The 23821-nt window shown below is 46.0% G+C and overlaps 1 protein-coding gene across 1 annotated transcript in view; it reads right to left on the bottom strand.

Annotated features, from left to right (window-relative positions):
• The window catches only part of GSR (glutathione-disulfide reductase), a 63794-nt gene extending 48192 nt beyond the window's left edge, over nucleotides 1-15602 (bottom strand). Inside the window, 7 exon segments of the mRNA XM_077476117.1 lie at nucleotides 1600-1747; nucleotides 2686-2755; nucleotides 3991-4079; nucleotides 7956-7982; nucleotides 15128-15222; nucleotides 15225-15413; nucleotides 15416-15602. Of these exon segments, the coding sequence (XP_077332243.1) occupies nucleotides 1600-1747; nucleotides 2686-2755; nucleotides 3991-4079; nucleotides 7956-7982; nucleotides 15128-15222; nucleotides 15225-15413; nucleotides 15416-15587 (790 nt within the window). The 5' untranslated portion in view covers nucleotides 15588-15602.
• Nucleotides 15603-23821: the final 8219 nt, after the last annotated feature.

Here is a 23821-nt window from a genome sequence, read left to right as displayed (position 1 = left end):
ACTCCAGGGGTGGAAGGAACCCATGAGAGCTGGAGAAGGAGAATTAATCTGTGCAGTGGTACAGGGAAAATAAAAAACGAGCAGCTGGAGCATTAGAGGTTTGGGATTATCCTGTGAGCCTAAAGGGATACCCTCTAAAATCGGGAAAGCAAGAGATGAAAATACCTACAAAATTCCCCAGGGTTCACAATCAGCTCCTCATTTGTCAAAATGGTGGCACACCTTTATGCAGTAGTATCAGAACGCTTGGCTGCTCTCTGACTTTATGACCTATGGGCTGTCTGAGAATCAGGCTATGAGGGCCAGAAGGCACCTACTGCAGAATTAGATGCAGGAGAAGGATGAAATTCAGCCAACCTCTCCCTAGATCTCCTACGTCAAGGCAGGTGTACACTCTGGCCTATGGCAATCATGATCACAGTAACAAGCGCAGGACCAAATAGACAACATCCCGAGGTGGATTCTCTTTTTGAAAATGGCATCAGCACCTTAACCAGAGTTCTCCAAGCACCGGGATACAAGTTTAGATGAATAAGGCTCCATACATCTGTTCCACACACTCAATTGAAAAGGGGTCTACCCCTGCGATGGAGAGAATTTTGAGATATCTAACCCAAAGTTTGACAGACTGAAATCATCGCCAACACAGGGCAGAAGACACAACCAGCCAGATCAAACTGGGATTTAAAGATGAATTCCAACTGCTTGTGAGTAGAATCCTTTAAGGTATGCACACACTACTGGTCTAGTAGTTTTCCTGTTAAGGTGGTTCACTGATGGATGCACAGTGGGTATAAACCACTCTTTAACAAATTCTCTCTTAAAAAAACTGAACAGTTCCAAGACCTCTCAGGGTGCTTCCAGTCTGCATAGGAATACCTTAAATAGAGCATAGGGTATAATGGAGACAGCGGGCTGATCTTCCAAATGCAAGATGGCCCACACTGCATCAATAAAGTTCAAAATGATTCTTTGCATTTCTGAGATGGCAGGCAATTGCAGCTCCTCAGAGGCAGACTGTTGGGACTGTTGCTCGGTGGATTGGGGCTGCTCTAAGGCCCCAGGATGACTCTGTAGGCAATGGCACTGGAGCAGGCTTATAGCCTCTGCTTTTAGTTTCAGCAAGGGATTAGTCCACCAAGTCCTGAGTTGCTGTGGAGGGCCCTGACACTTTTTTGTTTGTGTCCAAACCTCCTGTAGGTGAAAGTATAACCCTTATATTAGACTTTCTGTGTCCCTCAATGAACTAAGAAGAAAGTATTTTTCTTTTTTTGTTTTCCTTTCCCTTCCTGAAAGGTCAACATAATCAATAACAATCACTGAGGCAGGAAGTGAGGGGAAATCTTCAAAGGTGGCACAGCAAAATTAGATAAAGAGCAGATATTATCAAGCATTTAGCATACTGGAATAAACAAAAAGGGATAGGGAAAATGTTTGTGAATTTTGTGTATTTTCAACATTTAGGATTTTACAGGGTAAGCTAGACTGACATATCTCTAATACCTGGGCCAACTTTCATAGGAATGCTAAATAAAGTGTGATCACAATCAGGACTATATTTTGTCTGGCTATCTTGATCAATGAATATGGTGTAGATACCTGGTACTTCTTCATCTGTTGGCATTGAAGGTTTGCCTCCTGTGGCAACAAGAATGTGAGGGGCTGTGTACTTCAGGCCATTTACTTCTAGTGTTGGCTCTGGGTCAGATGTAAATGTTGCATAACCTCGGATTATCTCTATTTGAGCCTGTGCCACAGACAGAAAACACTGGATTAACTTTTAGCAAAGTCCTTTTGCATGATCACGTCAAGGACTATACACCAGAGACATAACATTACAGACACCCCACAAGAGGAATAGGTAAATTTATGTACTTCATGTTCTGCCTGGCAAAGATCAATATATTGTAAATACATACAGTGTTACATAACAGATCAATAGCAAGAAGATTTTTTTCAGGAACAGCCTGCACCACACAGGAACTTCGTTAGGGAGTGTCCAGGAGGGTCCCACACCAGCTCTCCTCAATCACAGCTTCTTCACAGCAGCTATGAAGTCCATTTTTGCAAAAGTTCTGTTTACAATAAATTCTACCAATACTTTTTTTTTCCATCAACAGGGACACAGACCCTTTTCCACTGGACCCATAACTAAACTTTTCCCTGTAGTACTTACTCTTGGGTCTCATTCACATGGAAATACTGATCTGTACACCCCGTGTAATTGCTCGTGTTGACCCCCGTAAGATGCACGGGTGTTTTGTGCAGACCCAAAGGAGCAGCTCATTCAAATTAATGTTCAGCAGCTGGCTGCACATATCTCTAAGTGCATCCTGGAGTCTAGATGCTGGACTGATGCATGACTTGGTATGTAGCCTGTATGCATCCTGATTCATGCATCAGACCTGCATGAACGTGCTTGGAGATACATGCTGCTGTCTGTCATTACTTTGAACAGGCTGCCTACACTGGTTTGCACAGAATACCTGTGCATCTCACATGAGTGAAGATGGCCCTTCACAAAGGTGTTTAAATTGGTAAGTCTATGCGACAGGGCATTGCAGTTCAGAATTTGAATTTGCAATTTATAATCTGGAGTTGAAATGTATAGTCTAAAAGTACGACAGTTGAGAAGAAAATTATACTACCAGTATTTGACCAGCTAAGTGTTTGAAGGAAATATACCTTGTTAAGATTATTTTGGTAGATGTCATTGAGGCGGTTTACGTAGGCATCTCGTTTGTCTTTAATAACCCTAAGAAGGAAAAAAATAAAAACAAATAAAAGTTTGTAACATGACTATTAACATCACTATCTAAAACACAAGTAGAGCCTCAGGCTCTAATCCTGTGGTTTGAAGGAAAAAAAAAACCTGCATTGGAATCCATGCGTCAAGTGCCCTGCATGTAGATTAGAAGCTGGCGCATGGATTAGGGGGGTGGCACTCCTGCACCCTCCATGAGCGGTCACCACTGCTGGCCAAACTTTGTTAGTCCCTCCAGCACAAAAGGCCCATCACCTGTTATTAAACTTTCCAATGTCAAAGTCTTGAGTGTCTGCGAGGTTCTGGTAGTTGACATCAAAGTCATTTGGCCAGCGGTTACCTGTATTTTAGCATAGTTTGCATCTTATGCACTTTTTAAGTGGGAGGATTAATTAGGTTAGTAGACTGCACGGTTAGTGCGAGGTGGTGTGGCTGCTCAGATTGCACCGTGGGCGTAGACTCTGATGACCAGATGATATACTATGAGCAGGGGGTCACGTGGCTGGAACACTTTATTATTTGGGAAGTGGGTGAGAAGGTTGTGCTGTGACTAGGAGATGAGGTGGCCGAAGAGGGATGCTTTACAACTTGCCAAAACTAAAAAGTTACCACTTCTTTCCACAAGCTGCTCTGGTCACCTCATGGCAGACAGCAAATCACAATGCTCTGTCCCGACTCACACTCCTGTCACAATCCTACTATCAGTTTTTTTGTAATCATGAATGGGTCAAATCTACGTTGGTTTTCAACTGCAATGACCAGACAATTTGAAAAAAATTTCTTAAACGAATGACTTTCATTGGTATATGTTTTCTGTTCAGTAAAGTCCATTCATTCCTAAATCATATTTTAAAAATAAGGAGGGTCAGTTTGTAGCTTGAAGATAATATAAATTAAAAAGTTTTGCCTTTAGTTATGCTTTAACATTAAGAATACGCCAGCACGGTTACATTTCTGTATACATTTGTCACTGAAACCCTCAAGTGCTTTTTATGCCAGACAATAAATAAAAAATACAAAAGAGAAGAAAACAGAGGTTACACAACACCTTTCATGTCAAATATTGGCGATACATTTCAGATAAATATGTAAACAGAACAAACATGCTCGTTATAATATCAATAGTAGTAGAATTATTAGCAAGTAGACATCACTATTTTAACACTCAAAGCAGATTAGAACTTTTATTCATCATTCTATGCATATTGCCAATATCGCATACTTACTTCCAGGTAAATTTTGCATCGGAAACCTGAAATCCATAGTCTTCATGATCATGCATGTACTCTGAGTGAATGGCAGCATTCCACATTATCTGTTGGTTAGGCACAATATTCTTAGTAGGACTTATTATTGGCTGGGTAATTTGGTAATTTTAAACTAATAATAATAAAATGATGATCTGTGGGGCACACATAACAGAAAAATAATTAGAAATTTTCTGGTAATGTTCAAAAGACCGCTATATTAGGAACACTGGCTTGTTAATATAAATAGGTAAAACAGCAGGATCTACATGACGCTTTCAAGTCAGCATGGATTGAAATCCTTAAAATGGTTGTAGATCCCCACATATACCTATTGAAGTGACTGGCCTCAGGTTATACACAGAGATCAAACAAATTCCTCTACATGAGTTGTACCTGTTTATCTGTAGCCCTCTCTTCTCTACATCCAAAGTACAGAATTTATCAATCTTGTCTGAGCTGGGGGGGGGGGGGGGGGTGGACAGCTGAATTGAGAGTTCTGAGATCTGATTGGAGGGAAGAGACACCCCATCCCTCCACACAGCACACAGGAACAGAGCTGAGGCTGTCAGTCTGCTGGAGCTCCCACTCCCTCACCATTTTTCTCTAATGCCGCGTACACACGACCAGACTTTTCAACATCAAAAGTCCGACGGAATGATTCCGGCAGACCATTCGATCGTGTGTGGGCTGCAGCGGACTTTTGATTTGCAAAAGTCTGACAGACTTTAGAAATGGAACATGTTTCAAATTTTTCCGCCAGAACTCCGCCGGACCCAGTTCCTACCGAGAAATCCGCTCGTGTGTGTGCTAGTCCAACGGACAAAAACTGATGCGAGGGCAGCTATTGGCTACTGGCTATGAACTTCCTTATTCTAGTCCAGTCGTACGTCATCACGTTCGAATCCGTCGGACTTTGGTGTGATTGTGTGTGGCCAAGTCCGTTCATTCGGAAAGTCCGTCAGAACTCCGTCGAAAGTCTGTCGGACCTAAGTCCGGTCGTGTGTACGTGGCATTAGTGTCAGGAAAACTTTTCAGAAGTGATTCATGCTGATAGCAAAATAACAAATCAGCAGACAGTAACAACACTTGTGCTCTGGATTGAGACAAGTACATAGTACAGAGAGATATGCTTTGTTCATATTTCATGTCTAAGGTTTACAGCCACTTTAAGGAACATTTCTAGTTGAATAAATGCCATGAAAATTCAGGTTGTCCTGAATAAGACATCACACCAGATCAAACAAATACAGTGGTGTGATGTATAACATCAAAGGTCACAGCCAACGCTAACATCTCTAAGGCTCTATTCACACTAATGCAATTCCAGATGCGATTTGAGTTGCACAGAATCACATGACAATGGAAATTGTATTGTTTTCAGTGGTGCCCATTCACATCAATGCGACTCAGCACAGAGCGATTTTGGAAAAGGTTTAAAGGAAACGTTTGTACTAAGAGAAATATGTAAACTGTCTCTGCTCTATATAAAAAATACTTGCAGATTAAAAAAAAACAACTTCAGTGCTTTCCTCTGTCACTGACCTGACTACGTATGGAAATTAGAATTCTGGAGTAAAGTCAGAAATCTGATCTGTATTTTTGCTCTAGGTCAGAAAGTACTGAAGCCACTGGATCAGCTTGACTACCAGCCTACATGTTCTCTCAGTACAGGTTTTCTTTAAGCAGTCATACTATTCTCTATATCTTTTACTGGAGCGTTGTTATAACAGAGGATTTATATGACCAGAGTTAGGCAGTGTAAAATGTATTTCCTACAACCACAGGTTGCCAGGAAGGAATTAGCATGATTTCCCCATAAATACAGACAGTGCTAACAGGGGAATCTCTCCTGCCAAGACATACAGTGATTATTGTCAAGAGTGATTAGCAGCCACTAGTGATAATCGCAAGTAAAATCTGGCAGGTACAATTCAGCCTGCCCATACATGGTTCGAATCTCGGCCGGTTCCTGCTGAACTGGCTGAGATTCGAACTGTCCACAGCTGACCTTAGCATTAGATATATTAGCACAAATTGCCACAATAACATTTATTTTAATTAACATAATATATATATATATATATATATATATATATATATATATATATATATATATATATATATATTACACACACACCTCAAGCATTCCTTTCAAGGGCTGAGCTTGAGCCATTAGACCACAAGATTATTTCAGCAAATTTCATTAGCATTAGTTGTGAAATAGGAAATAGAGATAAATAAGAATTGCAACTTAGTAGTTTACATTGCAGTACCTAGGCAGGACCAACTGCCACCAGAAACAATCTGCTTGGAGTCTTCATGTGTTCTCTTGTGGTTTCCCTTAGGCTGCATTAACACCTGGGTGTTTCAAAGTCACACGGTCTTACCGCGATTTTGTTCTGGTCACCAGTAAAAGGCAGAAAACACCACCTGTAATCTGCCCCAAAGAAGTGCATGTTCTTTTTTTGAGCTTAGGGCGTTTTTCAGGCGCTTTACTTTAGGTGATAAAATGCTCAGATGTGAACAGGTGCCATTGAAATTAATGGGATTTTGCTTGTTGGGTGTTTTTCAGGTGTTTTAGGAGCTTTTTTTGAGCTGAAAATGCTCAGGTGTGATTGTAGCTTCAATGTTTAGAAACATACTATAGGTTAACTTGCTCCATCTCAGATTGATCCTAGAATGCTTATGCATATATGCTTATATTAACTATAGAAAGTATTGTGGACTTGTATAGATGACAAATGCATCTTGTGTTTCAGAGTTCCTTCACATTTGTATTTAATCTACTTAAAGGTGTTTTTTACATTTCCATTGACTCTTACGAGTAAAAAAGCAGTTCTGCTGCAAACAAAAACCTATGTACACAAGCAGTTAGTGACTTTTCCCATTTGTCATTTTTTTATACTGTCATTTCTAATATCACCCAGCAGGGCTGGACTGGGACAGAAATTTGGCCCTGGACTTCATCCAGACCGGCCCACTTACATTTTGAGTGTCCCATGAGAAGCCCCCTTACATCAGAGTGTCCCATTAGCAGCCTCCTTACATCAGAGTGTCCCATCACCAGCCCCCTTACATCAGAGTGTCCCATCACCAGCCCCCTTACATCAGAGTGTCCCATCACCAGCCCCCTTACATCAGAGTGTCCCATCACCAGCCCCCTTACATCAGAGTGGCCCATCACCAGCCCCCTTACATCAGAGTGTCCCATCACCAGCCCCCTTACATCAGAGTGTCCCATCACCAGCCCCCTTACATCAGAGTGTCCCATCACCAGCCCCCTTACATCAGAGTGGCCCATCACCAGCCCCCTTACATCAGAGTGGCCCATCACCAGCCCCCTTACATCAGAGTGTCCCATCACCAGCCCCCTTACATCAGAGTGGCCCATCAGCAGCCCCCTTACATCAGAGTGGCCCATCACCAGCCCCCTTACATCAGAGTGGCCCACTGAGCCATCGGCCCACCGGGAAACTCCCGGTAGTCCCGATGGCCAGTACATGCCTGTCACCCAGCAATATCAAATTGTAAGGCCAGCAAAACCCACCTTCTCAGATTCTCCAGTTATCGAGGGGGGTCTAGCTACCTTGTTGGTCTGAACTTATAAAGGAGCCTGGCTATCTTGCTGTCCTGAATTTATACGAGGCCTAGCTAGCTTGCTGACCTCAACCTTCTAAAGAGGGGTCTGGCTATCTTGCTGGCCTGAATTAAAAAGGGGCCCGGCTATCTCGTTGCCCTAAATTTATAAAGGGCCTAGCTATCTTGCTGACCTAAAACTTACAGCAGGAGAGGTCTAGCTATCTTGCTGGTCTGAGTTCATAAGGGACCTCGCTATCTTGCTGGTCTGAAATTACAAAAGCACCTGTCTAACTTGCATAAAAACATCAATAGCACAATGTGTGCAGGAATACATACAAATATGTGATAATATATAGGTTTACCTTTTTCGGAACACAGCCAACATTGACCTATAAATAAAATAAAAAAGAGGCAAAAATGAAAGTTAACCATGTTTAAAACAAAACAAGGCCATGATATCAACCAGTTGAATAAACTCTTCACTTTGCTATAACAAAGAGGTTGTAAACCCACTTTTTTTCCTAAAATAAAACAGGCTTACTTGCTCTTTACAATAGTTTTGCACAGAGCCACCCTTAAACTCCTCTTCTGGACTCTACTCCCTATGCTGTCTGCTTCTCCTCTTCTGTGATTGCCCTAATAGCAAGCTGCTCGCTATTGGGGCACTCACGTGGGAACGCTCCCGAGCTGGACTGTGTGTGTGTGCGTGTGTGTGTGTCTGTGTGTTTTTTGCAGAAAATAGTGTGTTGTTAACCACTTCAGCCCCAGAAGGATTTACCCCCTTCCTGACCAAGCCATTTTTTGCGATGCGGCACTGCGTCGCTTTAACGGAGAATTGCGTGGTGTTGCAACGCTGTGCCCAAACAAAATGTAGGTCCTTTTTTTCCCACAAATAGAGCTTTCTTTTGGTGGTATTTGATCACCCCTGCAGTTTTTATTTTTTGCGCTATAAACAAAAGACAATTTTGAAAAAAAAAACATTTTTTTTACTTTTTGCTATAATAAATATCCCAAAATTTAAAAAAAAAAAAAAAAATCTTCCTCAGCTTATACCGACATGTATTCTACATATTTTTGTTTAAAAAAAAAAAAATATTGCAATAAGTGTATATTGATTGGTTTATGCAAAAGTTATAGCATCTACAAAATAAGGGATAGATTTATGGTATTTTTTTGTACTAGCAATGTGACATTGCAGCGGACAAATCAGAGACTTTTGACACATTTTTAGAACCAATGACCTTTATACAGTGATCAGTGCTATAAAAATGCACTAAATACTGTATAAATGTCACTGGCAGGGAAGGGGTTAACACTAGGGGGCGATTAAGGGGTTAAATGTGTTCCCACACTGTGTGTGCTGTGGGGGGGATGGGGCTGACTTGCGGAGGAGACCAATCCTTGTTCCGGTATACTAGGAACACACGATCTGTCTCCTCTCCTCTGACAGGATGTGGATTTGTGCGTTTACACACACAAATCCCCGTTCTCGCTCTGTCAGGAGCGATTGCGGGTGCCCGGTGGACATCATGGCTCCCTAGGGATGTGGCAGGGTGTGCGTGCCCCCTATACTCCTTAAAGCGATCGCCGTACAGCTACGGCGATTCGCGCAAGAGTGCCATTCTGCTGTAGTCGATCGGCGGCTGGCAGTCAGCAAGTGGTTAAAGGAGTTGTAAAGGCAGAAGGTTTTTTTGTTTTTTTATCTTAATGCATTAAGATAAAAAGCCTTCTGTGTGCAGCAGCCTCCCCAGCACCCCCTAATACTTGGCTGTCCACGAGTCCCTAAGCCGTCTGGGGCTCTCCCTCCTGATTGGCTGTGACACAGCAGCAAAGCCATTAACTCCTGCGGCTGTCAAAGTCAGTTAGCCAATCAGCAGAGGAGGACTGAATTAACACACGGAGCTGCAGCTTGGTTCGGGTGCCCCCATAGCAAACTGCTTGATGTGGGGGCACTAGACAGGAGGGAAGGGCCAGGAGCAGCAAAGAGGCACCCGAGAAGAGAAGAATCCAGGCTGCCCAGCGCAGTTGGTTTTGCACAGGGCAGCCTGGATCCTCCTCTTCTCGGGTGCCTCTTTGCTGCTCCTGGCCCTTCCCTCCTGTCTAGTGCCCCCACAGCAATCAGCTTGCTATGGGGGAACCCAAGCCAGATAAATATAACATTGTTATTATTTTTTTTAACAAGACTTAAAGCGGGAGTCCGCCGGGAGTCCGCGTTTTTTTTTTTTTTTTTAAAAGCCAGCAGCTACAAATACTGCAGCTGCTGACTTTTAAAATAGTGACACTTACCTGTCCAGCGCGCCCGCGATGTCGGCACCCGAAGCCGATCTCTCGATCGTCTCTCGGGTGCTGCCGCCGCCATCTTGGGTATGGGAATCAGGAAGTGGAGCCTTTCGGCTTCATTTCCCGGTTCCCTACTGCGCATGCGCGAGTCACGCTGCACAATAAGGATGGACCCGCTGCCTCTGGGATCTGTGTGTTTCCCAGCAGGCAGCGGGGGACTTTCGGAAAGGGGCATAATCTACGCCCCTTTCCGCAGAGAGCTATCCTGGAAGTGGGTGCAGATACCTGTACTGTACAGGTACCTGCACCCCCTCCCCCCTGAAAGGTGCCAATTGTGGCGCCGGAGGGGGGGAGGGTTCCGATGAGCGGAAGGTCCACTTTAGGGTGGACCTCCGCTTTAATTACTTTAGGACCTTATGCACACTGAACATTTTTGGACATTTTTACAACTGCTGTTTTTGGCTGCAGAAGTTTTTTTCTACAGTCAATACGCTCTCCAGCATATCCTGTGTCCATGCACACATAAGCTGTGATCAACTGTTTTTGGCTGGGGCGTTTGTTTGTTTTTTTGCTGTAAAAAAAACCCAAAACGTGTGGGAGTTTTTCAGCTGTAAATGCGCTCTAAATGTACAAAAACGCTGATAAACGCTCAAAAGCGTGGCTCATCTGCATTTTTGTAACGTTTTTATCCCTTACTAATAGCAGAGAGTTGTTTTCTGTCTAAAAAAAACACGAAAATACGCTATTGCAAAAATGCTGAAAGGCTCACTGAAAAGCTACTGGCGTTTTTAGAACGCCTAAGGGTTCATGCATATAGCCGTACATCGTAAATTTGTGTAAAAAATGTGTATAGCTATGCACCAGTATGCATGTGTTTATCCACTTCAGCTCCGGAAGGTTTTACCCCCTTCATGACCAGGCCATTTTTTGCAATTTAGCACTGTGCTACTTTAACTGGTAATAGTGTGGTAATGCAATGTTGTACCCAACCAAAATTTATTTCACACAAATAGAGCTTTCTCTTGGTGAGATTTGATCACCACTGTTTTTTTCTAAATAAAATATAACCAAAAGACCAAAAACTTGAGGAAAAAACATTTTTTTTACTTTCTTGCTATAAATCACATCCAGTAAATAAAAAAAATCTAATTTCTTCATACATTTTGGCCAAAATATATTCTGCTACATGTCTTTGGCAAAAAAAAAAAACAAAAAAAAAAAAACAATCAGTGTTTATTGATTGGTTAGGGTCTACAAATTATTGGAATTTGTATTTATTTTATTATACTACTAATGGTGGTGATCAGCGACTTATAACGGGATGGTGATAGTGCGGTGGACAATCTGACACGAACTGCCACCGACATCACCAGTGACATTATTACAATGATAATACTATACACTGTTACTCTACTAACGACACTGGCTTGGAAGGGGATAAGAAACAGAGGGATCATTCCCTCTGTACAGAGCCCTGTGGTGATCGTCAATACAGGGCTCTGGGCTGAAATTGGACACAGCCAATCACCAGGTCCCGTCCGTGAATCATTGGCCGGGATCTGCTGACAGACTCCCACTGTGTACAATCACAGCGGGTGTTGGCAGGGGGAGGGGCGCACATGCGCGCACCCTAAACCCAGAAGCGAGCACTGATGTACCAGTCCACAGACAGCCCGTGAGTATGGTATTTTAAAAGATTTTATTTTAGAAAGAACAGCGAACGCACGTAAGTTATATTATCTGTTCTATGAAAAAAAAACAGACTTTAAAGTGACACTAAACACTATCCCTATTCTCCAAAAATAATTTGCTACTGAATGGCCCTGCAATCTGTTTCATTTGATCATTTCTTACTCTGTTTGTCTACTTCTATGTAACCAGAGATGACCTCAGGCGTGTTTCGGTACTAATCTGAACCCGGGTAAGTTATCCTGCCAGCGAGCCGTCACTGTGCCAAACAAACGGTTGAGGCATTTCCTGGCATGCAGCTGTGTGTATACAAGTGTAGACTGGTATCCAGACACGCCTAAAGGCTCCCTTACTTGTAATGTTCTCCAGGACAGGGCCGATTCTGGCCGATCTGATCTGGGGGTGCAGGAAAAAAGGAATTGGCCATAATGTTATCACTGTGTGTGAGTCACTGACCTTCTGTCACAGTATGATAGAGATTGATGGAGAGAGTATTCCCTGTACACTTCACATGCCTCTATACCACTATTCATGACCTGGAAGGAATGCCTGGCAGTGCAGAGGGGGGTGCAGGAATGAACAGGGAACACCAGTATGTATGAGGCTGGTTATTAGGTATAACAAGAACCTGTGCCCCCCTACATCAATTGTCACCATCAGAGTACCCCCTTACATCAATTGTGCCCTCCCAGCAGCCCTCATACTTGCACAGGTGCCGCCCCCCTCCCGCAGAACTCATACTCAAACAGGCGCCCCCCCTCCCGCAGAGCTAATACTCACGCAGGCACCCCCCCCCCCGCAGAGCTCATACTCACACAGGTGCCCCCCCCCCCCAGCAGCCCTCATACTCACACAGGTGCCCCCCCCCCCCCCCAGCAGCCCTCATACTCACACAGGTGCTCCCCCAGCAGCCCTCATACACACACAGGTGCTCCCCCAGCAGCCCTCATACTCACACAGGTGCCCCCCCCCCCCCAGCAGCCCTCATACTCACACAGGTGCCCCCCCCCAGCAGCCCTCATACTCACACAGGTGCTCCCCCAGCAGCCCTCATACTCACACAGGTGACCCCCCCCCCCCCAGCAGCCCTCATACTCACACAAGCAGCCCTCATACTCACACAGGTGACCCCCCCCCCCCACAGCAGCCCTCATACTCACACAGGTGCTCCCCCAGCAGCCCTCATACTCACACAGGTGCTCCCCCAGCCCTCATACTCGCACAGGTGCCCCCCCCCCCCAGCAGCCCTCATACTCACACAGGTGCCCCCCCCCCCAGCAGCCCTCATACTCACACAGGTGCCCCCCCCCCCCCCCAGCAGCCCTCATACTCACACAGGTGCTCCCCCAGCAGCCCTCATACTCACACAGGTGACCCCCCCCCCAGCAGCCCTCATACTCACACAGGTGCCCCCCCCCCCCCCAGCAGCCCTCATACTCACACAGGTGCCCCCCCCCCCCCAGCAGCCCTCATACTCACACAGGTGCCCCCCCCCAGCAGCCCTCATACTCACACAGGTGCTCCCCAGCAGCCCTCATACTCACACAGGTGACCCCCCCCCCCCAGCAGCCCTCATACTCACACAGGTGCCCCCCCCCAGCAGCCCTCATACTCACACAGGTGACCCCCCCCCCAGCAGCCCCTCATACTCACACAGGTGCCCCCCCCCAGCAGCCCTCATACTCACACAGGTGCCCCCCCCAGCAGCCCTCATACTCACACAGGTGCCCCCCCCCCAGCAGCCCTCATACTCACACAGGTGCCCCCCCCCAGCAGCCCTCATACTCACACAGGTGCCCCCCCCCAGCAGCCCTCATACTCACACAGGTGCCCCCCCCCCAGCAGCCCTCATACTCACACAGGTGCCCCCCCCCAGCAGCCCTCATACTCACACAGGTGCCCCCCCAGCAGCCCTCATACTCACACAGGTGCCCCCCCCCAGCAGCCCTCATACTCACACAGGTGCCCCCCCCCCAGCAGCCCCTCATACTCACACAGGTGCCCCCCCCCAGCAGCCCTCATACTCACACAGGTGCCCCCCAGCAGCCCTCATACTCACACAGGTGCCCCCCCCATAGCAGCCCTCATACTCACACAGGTGCCCCCCCCCAGCAGCCCTCATACTCACACAGGTGCCCCCCCCCCCAGCAGCCCTCATACTCACACAGGTGCCCCCCCCAGCAGCCCTCATACTCACACAGGTGCCCCCCCCAGCAGCCCTCATACTCACACAGGTGCCCCCCCCAGCAGCCCTCATACTCACACAGGTGCCCCCCCCCAGCAGCCCTCATACTCACACAGGTGCCCCCCCAGCAGCCCTCATACTCACACAGGTGCCCCCCCAGCAGCCCTCATACTCACACAGGTGCCCCCCCCAGCAGCCCTCATACTCACACAGTGGCCCCCCCCCAGCAGCCCTCATACTCACACAGGTGCCCCCCCCCAGCAGCCCTCATACTCACACAGGTGCCCCCCCAGCAGCCCTCATACTCACACAGGTGCCCCCCCCAGCAGCCCTCATACTCACACAGGTGCCCCCCCCAGCAGCCCTCATACTCACACAGGTGCCCCCCCCAGCAGCCCTCATACTCACACAGGTGCCCCCCCAGCAGCCCTCATACTCACACAGGTGCCCCCCCCCAGCAGCCCTCATACTCACACAGGTGCCCCCCCCAGCAGCCCTCATACTCACACAGGTGCCCCCCAGCAGCCTATCCCACAGTGCCCACAGGTCCCCAGCAGCCCTCATACTCACACAGGTGCCCCCCCCCAGCAGCCCTCATACTCACACAGGTGCCCCCCCCCCAGCAGCCCTCATACTCACACAGGTGCCCCCCCCCAGCAGCCCTCATACTCACACAGGTGCCCCCCCCCAGCAGCCCTCATACTCACACAGGTGCCCCCCCCAGCAGCCCTCATACTCACACAGGTGCCCCCCCCCAGCAGCCCTCATACTCACACAGGTGCCCCCCCAGCAGCCCTCATACTCACACAGGTGCCCCCCCCAGCAGCCCTCATACTCACACAGGTGCCCCCCCCCAGCAGCCCTCATACTCACACAGGTGCCCCCCCCCAGCAGCCCTCATACTCACACAGGTGCCCCCCCAGCAGCCCTCATACTCACACAGGTGCCCCCCGCAGCCCTCATACTCACACAGGTGCCCCCCCCCCCCAGCAGCCCTCATACTCACACAGGTGCCCCCCCCCAGCAGCCCTCATACTCACACAGGTGCCCCCCCCCCCAGCAGCCCTCATACTCACACAGGTGCCCCCCCCCCAGCAGCCCTCATACTCACACAGGTGCCCCCCCCCAGCAGCCCTCATACTCACACAGGTGCCCCCCCCAGCAGCCCTCATACTCACACAGGTGCCCCCCCAGCAGCCCTCATACTCACACAGGTGCCCCCCCCAGCAGCCCTCATACTCACACAGGTGCCCCCCCCCCCAGCAGCCCTCATACTCACACAGGTGCCCCCCCAGCAGCCCTCATACTCACACAGGTGCCCCCCCCCCCCCCAGCAGCCCTCATACTCACACAGGTGCCCCCAGCAGCCCTCATACTTACACAGGTGCCCCCCAGCTTGCTGCTCTCCACCACGGCCGCCCTGGCCCCCAGCTCCGCCGCCCTCCGGGCACTGGCCAGTCCTCCGGAGCCTCCCCGATCACCACATAATCAAAGCAGTGCGGTCGCCTCTTCGGGTGACTCCCGGACACCAGCCCGGAGTCCTGGGCAGCAACGGACATGGTGATGGTCCTGCGGAGGTGTGATGGGTGGAGTGTAGTGAAGAATGGGGGTGACGATGTAGCGGTGTACAGTGGCCGGAGAAGGTGCCTGCTCCCGGGGACAGGACGTGTAGTAGAAGCGCTGCTGTACGGAGGCCTCTGCTCGGGACAGTGAATGCCATAACGCGGAAGTCCATGGACTGGGTGTCAGTGATGGGAGGAGGGAGACTCTGCTTAGTCACACTGAGTAGGACTGCTGGAGGACACAGGACCTCCCTGACCTGGGAGAACCTCCGAGTCATGGTGAGAGCCCAACTTCTTCACCCTCCACACATATTCCCTAAGCCTTACTACAACTCTCATACAGTGCCTTGAAAAAGTATTCATACCCTTGGCATTTTCCACATTTTGTCATGTTACAGCCAAAAACATAAATGGATTTTATTGAGATTTTATGTGAACCCCAACTTTCAAGTCTTCTCCCAGATTCTAAATTGGATTTAGGTCTGGACTTTGACTGGGCCATTCTAACACATGAATATGCTTTGATTCAAAACTATTCCATTGTCCAGCACTGGTGCCAATTTATGCAAAAATGAACCAGCATGGGTGCCGGGTTACATAATAATAGCCCCCAGCCTTGATGCCAGTTTGTGTGATAATGACACCCCCCCCCCCCCCCCTCCCCGCATTGGTGCCAGTTTATGTAAAAATAACCCCAGCATTGTTGCCAGTTTACACAATAATAAGCCCTAGCATTGATGCCTAGTTATGTAAAATAATGGTCGGGGTCCAGACCGAGGTTGCCATGCAATTCATTACAGTAGAACACTATAGCTGTGCGACTTCCAGGGGTTACCCCTCCTTTCTTGAACCTATGTAAAATTAACCACAGCATTGGTACCAGTTTACACATTAACCACTTGCGAACCAGCTCACCCAGACAGATATACAGCAGCAAAGTGGTTCAGTCTCGCAAATCGGCGTATGGGTACGTCTGTACCTTTTAGGGTGATAGCAAGGGCGCCAGCTGCACGGTGGGGAACCCGATTGCCGCTGGCCACACGCAATTGCGTGTACGAGAGCAGGATCAGGGATTTGGGTGTAAACACATAAATCCCTGTTCCATCAGGGGAGAGGAGACATATCGTTGTTCCTACTAAGTAGGAACAATGATATGTCTCCTCTCTCAGTCAGTCCTATCCCCTCATCGTTAGAACACTTACGGAACACACATTTAACCCGTTAATGTTAACCCCTTCCCTGCCAATGACATTTACACAGTAATCAGTGCATTTTTATAGCACTGATCACTGTATAAATGTTAATGGTCCCAAAAATTTGTCAAAAGTGTCCGATCTGTCCGCCGCCATGTCACAGTACCAGTAAAAATCGCAGATCACCGCCATTACTAGTAAAAAAAAAAATATATATATATATATATATAAATTTTTTTTTTTTTTTTTTTTTTTTATTACAAATGCCATAAATCTTTCCCATAGTTTGTAGACGCTATAATTTTTGTGCAAACCAATCAATATACACTTATTGCAATTTTTTTTTTACCAAAAATATGTAGACGAATATATTGTCCTAAACTGAGGAAGAAATTTATTTAAAAAAGCATTTTGGGGATATTTATTATAGCAAAAATTAAAAAAATATTGTTTTTTTTTCAAAATTGTTGCTGTTTGTTTATAGCCCAAAAAATAATAACCGCCGAGGTTATCAAATACCACCAAAAGAAATCTTTATTTGTGGGGAAAAAACAGGAACAACATTGCATGAGTGTGCAATTGTCAGTTAAAGCGACGCAGCACTGTATTTAAAAAAAAAATGGCCTGGTCATTCAGCAGCAAAATCTTCTATTCTGTAAGTGGTTAATAGGGTTCTGCATTACACTATTTAAAAAAAAAAAAACACCAAATGCCAGTTTGCTAAATAATACCATAGCATAGTATCATTGATGCCAGTTTGCGCAATAATAACCTTTTGCATTGGTGTCACTTTTCACAATAACAACTACATTGGTGGTCACTGCCAATGACACACATGGCCGAACTTCAGCAGTGGGTGAAGGAGATGGGATGGATGCTGAGAGACTAGTTTGCCATCAGGTCTGCCAGCCTTGTAGTGGTCAGCAGAGGGTATTTGGCTATCTAGCAGCTATGGAATCTGCCCCCTCCCACCCATTGTAAAGCACAAGGGAGGCAGACCTGATGAGGCAATAATGTCTCAGGAGTTCCCCATCAGGCTCTGCCCCACCCCACACTGTTAATACCAGGCATTATTGCCAGATGACTCCTGCAAGAAATTCTTGTGCCTGGTCTCAACGCGAAAGGCCTAGAATTATTTCTCTCACTCCAGTGTGGCCAGAAAGATCCAAGATATGGTCCACAATCTACGTCAAGTTTACGCAGGAATTCTCTGAAATCGCAGCAAAATCACGTGACTTTGAAGTCACAGTAGCGTGAAAGGGGCCTAAAACACCAACTTCTTCTAGTTTCCATATTCTATAGCAACAAAGTACATACAGCATTCAGGACTTTTTTCACCATGGTGAATTGTGACACAGTACATTGCATCACAGTGATGCTGCAGTGAATAGAACAGAATAAAAGGTCTTTAAAGGCTTTGCAACAATTTAATAAAGTTTTTTTATTTTTATTTTTTAAAGAAGCACCACAGAGCACAAAAAAAAATAATAATAATTATCTGTGATGCAGAGAGCGTGCAATTCTCCTTTTATTAGCACGCGTTATATCCACATACGGCATTTATTGGGATATCTAAAACTCACATTTCACACTAATCTACAATGAGCTGTAGATGAGAAAATGTAAAGGGTTCCCCAATATCTTAAAATGTTTTCAAAGTTTTCTCCAATATAGAAAGATTGTAAAGGCTGCCTAATGCCGCGTACACACGATCGGAATTCCGGCCAGAAAAAGACAGACGAGAGCTTTTCATCGGAAAATGCGACCATGTGTATGCTCCATCGGAATTTAGCTGTCCGAATTTCCGCCAGCCAAAAATCGATAGAAAGTTTTTCCGTCTGGAAAATTGAGAACATGCTATCGATTTTTGGCTGGCGGAATTGCATACACACGACCGGAATTACCGATAGCATTTTCTCAATTTTCCATACGGAAAAACTTTCTATCGGTAATTCCGGTCGTGTGTATGCAATTCCGACACGCCAAAAATCACGCATGCTCAGATTCAACTATGAGACAGAAGCCATTGGCTACTGAACTTCCTTTTTCTAGTCACGTCGTACATGTTGTACGTCACCGCGTTATAAATGATCGGAATTTGTAGTGACCGTGTGTAGGCAAGACAGCTTGAGCCAAATTCCATCGGAATTACGTTGGGAAAACCATCAGAGCTTTTTCCGACAAGAATTACGATCGCGTGCACGCGGCATTAGACCAGATTCACATCGGTGTGTGTAAGACTTTATGTAAAAATCGCGCACGTTCCCGCACCTGCCGCAAAAACACAGTGTAGAGGCGTCAGGAAGTTATTCATTCTTAATGGCACCCACGCATTGGAAACTGCTGTGCTGTTACTCGTATGTGGAGAGCAGCATGTAGTTTGAGCGGCGGAAGTTTTAGAAAAGGCTCAGGGGCCATTTCCCTGCGCTTCCCACATGTACAGCAGCCCATTCAAATGAGTAGGCTGCTGTGCCCGTGCAAAACGTGACTGCAAGAAAACGCATACATGTGCTGTGAAATTGCGCTGCGTCTAGTGTGAACCAGCCCTTAAAATACAAGAGGAGAGTGCTGCACTATCTTGATCTAAATGTGTGTTGAGCACAATAGACATTCTACTTGCACCAATCACTATAAATCATACAATTAAGAACCTTTTCCAATGCTTAAAGTGTCCTAGTGGCAATAAAGTGTTTGTGTGCAGCAATATAATACAGTGCATAAACTTATATCATCTTATTAACAAAATCCTTGTAACGTGCACTAATATTATAAAGAAAAGTGTTCCAGTGCACTAAAGTGCTACGTGCAAAATTCTTGCGATAACATGCGTTGATATAAATATATTGGTAATGACCAAACACGTTCTTGTGTCCACTCAGGTGCTTCGCCCTTCAGTGTGTGTGCGCACGCACCTTAAAAGCGTGTGACCTTGCAGGTAAGCTCGGTCAAAACACGCATATGAACCTCCTCTCGGTTCAGTATCTGTGCTGGGATACGGAGCCGATTGCTGCTACATTTTGCACATACAAGTATAACAGAGGAAACTCAGTGTGATATTGTTTAAATATTATTTATTGATATACAACACTAGCCCCTTTGGATAGGGTACTCACATTTAGTGGGTGCTGCAGTGCACCACTCTATACAGATAACGAAAACTGTTTTGGTCGCTGAGCTGATGTGTCCTTTACGCTCTGAGAACAATGTTGTCCCCTGCACCATCCTGTCCACTCCCCAATGCGTGTCCATACCAGGAATGTGACGTATCTTCCTCAGGGGGACTATTCAGTCCTGCTTTAATCCATGTTATTTTTTTTTTCAGTTTCTCAAGTTCAAAAATTATTATTATTTTTTATTATACACAATTTATATAGCGCCAACAGTTTACGCAGCCCATTACAATGTATAGGGAGGGACAACACAATTACAGTACAATACAAAAGGTACAGGAGGTGATGCAGATGGGGGGCGATGTTGTGGATGGCTTTGTATGTTATGGTTAGCATTTTGAAATTAGAATTTTGAAAAATTGCAGTGTAGCCCTAGCCTAAGTCCTTCTTGTGTCTTACAACACAGAACAAATAGTAGAAATGCCAAAGACTATTTTAATTTTTTTCTTCTAGAATAAAAAAGGTAACTGTTCCCAACTGCTTACAAACTTCACTATTCTTGTAATGTTACAAAAGCTGGTTGAATAAAAGCTTTTAAAGCCCAACTCCAGCAAACTTTATTTATTTTATTAACATTTAGTCAGATTTCAGTAGCGGTCTGTGAGCCCACGGGGGTTATTTAGCCTTACTTTGTGCCCCTAGGGTAGCAGAAAAACCAAATAAAGGGCAAAACGCCAGAGAAATGTAGAGATGGTAATTAAACATCCAACATTTCCAACCCTTCCAAACTCTGTAAGGCCGCGTACACACGGGCGGACTGTCTGCCCAACTTAGTCCGCTGAACAGTGTTTCAGCGGACAATCCGCTCGTGTTTGGGCTTCAGCGGACTTTTTCAGCGGACAGTCTGACGAACAAAGTCTTACGGAATTTCCGTAATTTTGTCCGTTCAAACTTGGTTTTGTCAGTCCAAACTTGGTTTCAGCGGACAGTCCGCTCATGTGTAGGCAAGTTGGACGGACTAAGTATGGCGCATGCTCAGAAAGGGTTTACACGGCCGAAGGTTGCATTGCAGTGTATAGGACGTAGTTTTTCTAGTCCCGTCGTACGTGCTGTACACGTCATCACGCACGCTTTCAGCGGACTGTCTGCTCATCGTGTGTGGTCAAGTCCGTTCATGCTAATTTTGAACGGACTGTCTGTCGGATTGTCTGCCGAACTTAGTTGGGCAGACAATCCGCCCGTGTGTACGCGGCCTAAAAAACAAAAATGTTTTTCTTGAAGTCTCCATCGCCAATAAAACGACTTTACATCACTCTCTGGCCTACTGAAATCTTGTTACCAGAACATAAAAAGGAAAATACCCCACGTGGCAATACATACAACAATTAAAAAAAAAAAAAAAAAAAAAAAACACACCACCACACACACCAAAGGATCCAACATATCCCTTCTTCAAAATGACTGTAAATATTTTGGCTGGACATGGGCTTTAAAGCGTCAGAAGAGTGACATAAATGGCCGACTGTTTTAAAGGTTTTCTACCTTCCAATGGTTTTAAGTAAATTCAAAAACAATATTTTAGGTCTGGATAGTCACTAGTGACTTGATACACATAAGCATCCTATAACTGGCCAGTACATTAGCATGGCCTCCTCCTTGCTACTGCTATTCATTTCTGTATCAGTCAAGGCTAGCTTAGCCAGTTACCTCTAATGCTGGTCATACATGGCTGGTAAAATCTCTGGCTATCTCTTGTTCAGCCCATGGGGTTGAGCGCAAGAAATCTTACAGTGTATGGCTAGCCTGAGGGTTAACAGCTGACCATACAATCTATGTACTATCATCTTTTAAGTGGAAGTAACTCTAAACCTACTCGAAGCCAAAATTTTAAACCTAATCTTTCTAGCTGGGGGGGAGCTAGACTTACCTTTTCTGCATCCGTTCCGGTTCCATGCTGAGTGGACAGTGGCAGCTTCAGTGTGTAGGCGTGTGCAGGAGAGGCAGCCAACAGGGCAGGCCATGGTGCTACATAGCTGTTGGTAGATCTAAAAAGGAGATTTTACCCTCAGCCTAAAGCATGACACAGATGAGTTAGGAACAGCTGTAGGAATAAAACCGTTAATTTCAAAATGAGAAGAACCCAGAAGCTGCCCTGAATATTTTCTTTATTTTTTTTGGATGTGATTTAAAAAAAAATAAAAAATAATAATAAATAAAAAATAAACCCACTTCATGTATAATAAAGTGCGAACTGTAATGAAATAAAAAAAAAAAACACAACATAACATGGAACAAAAATAGAATATTTATGCACAAAAATTAAACACAACCTAAAGTAGAAAACTGTCAAATCCTAACTATACTTAAACCTGCTCCCAAACCCCATTAAAAGCCCTATACCAACTACCCTGTAAAGGAAATAGATCTACAATTACCTATTCTGAGGGTGTTTCAGTCTGGTCACATGATCAGTGTAGAGCGATAACATGTGCAGAGCTTGGGTGGTAACATCACCCATAGGCTTACTATGGGGCAGCCATTGTCAGTTGTCCCTCCTCTATGCTAAAGCCAGAGCTGGAACCTCATCCGATCAGCCCGGAGCAACTTCAAATAGGCAAGTATAGATATCTTTCTTTTACAAAGTAGTTAGAAAAAGGTTTAGAATGGGGGTGGGAGCTGGTTTAGGTATAGTTAGTATTTGACTGGAATGCTACTTTAAATTAAATTAACTTCATAATCCAAAAAGAACGTCTGTGTATGAGATAGCGTACTGCTATTGCGTGTGTATTTTTACCAGTGGCTGTTAAAGTCAAATCAAGGAAATTTTTCATTTTGGATAGCATGGAAACAAGTGAAGAGTCTAACTGTCAGTAGTAGAAAGGAGTAGAGTCTCTCCAAAAGAGATTGGAGAGATTTGTGTGAGAATGTCTGCATCGGTTTTCTAATCATTACCAAAATATTATATCAAATGGTCACAATGGTAACTAAAGCCATTGAACTACACACAGTTATTCTTTTATCTTTTTGAGCAACTGCAATTTAAAGCGGAGGTCCACCCTAAAGTGGACCTTCCGCTCATTGGAACCCTCCCCCCCTCCGGCGCCACAATTGGCACCTTTCAGGGGGAGGGGGGTGCAGGTACCTGTACAGTACAGGTATCTGCACCCACTTCCGGCGTAGATTCTGCAGAAGGTACGCCCCTTTCCGAAGGTCCCCCGCTGCCTGCTGGGAAACACACGGATCCCAGAGACAGCGGGGACCATCCTTATTGCGCAGCGCGACTCGCGCATGCGCAGTAGGGAACCGGGAAATTAAGCCAAAAGGCTCCACTTCCTGATTCCCATACCCAAGATGGCGGCGGCAGCACCCAAGAAACAATCGAGAGATCGGCTTCGGGTGCCGACATCGCGGGCGCGCTGGGCGGGTAAGTGTCGTTATTTTAAAAGTCAGCAGCTGCAGTATTTTTAAAAGCTCCACTCAAGACATCAAGTCTATTTATTAAAAATCTGTTGGACAAATATGACAAGCATCCATCCATCCTTGACAAATTCCGACTGTAGTTTGCGTAATGTGGCAATCCTCAAATGCCATCTAGTGGCGATAATGCAGTATTCTTTCTAAATTAGATATTTCAACAAAAATATTGCTTTATGGCCACTAGATGGTGCAAACTATCATAGGAAATCACTGTTTTAAAAAATATATACCGTATATACTCGAGTATAAGCCGAGATTTTCAGCCTCTTTTTTGAGGCTGAAAGTGCCCCCCTCGGCTTATACTCGAGTCATCGCTGTCTGCCCGCTCGATCAGCGTGTCGAGCAGACAGACAGCGGCCATTCTATGATTCAAAAGCCGCGCCTCCGGCTCCGCCTTCGCCTGTGATAGGCGGAACACTGAATTTCCCAGCAGCCTGTGTTCCGCCTATCACGGGCAGAGTCTCATCCTCGTACTACGGACGAGGATGATACGACGTCCGTGATAGGCGGAACACAGGCTGCTGGGAAATTCAGTGTTCCGCCTATCACAGGCGAAGGAGGAGGCGCGGCTTTTGAATTTTACAATGGCCGCCGACGAAGAGGGCACGGGACGGAGGCAAGGCAAGGCACGGCACGGGACAGGACGGGACGAAGGCAAGGCACGACACGGGACGGAGGCTCGGGACAAAGGCTCGGGACACAGGTAGGCTGGACACACACACACACACACAC

The sequence above is a fragment of the Lithobates pipiens genome, unplaced genomic scaffold (assembly GCF_037356315.1).
Source record: "Lithobates pipiens isolate NorthernLeopardFrog02 unplaced genomic scaffold, aLitPip1_a1.2 Scaffold_13, whole genome shotgun sequence".
NCBI lineage: Eukaryota > Metazoa > Chordata > Amphibia > Anura > Ranidae > Lithobates > Lithobates pipiens.
Note: the sequence above shows the minus strand (reverse complement) of the source record. Positions and strands in the feature narration are given on the sequence as shown.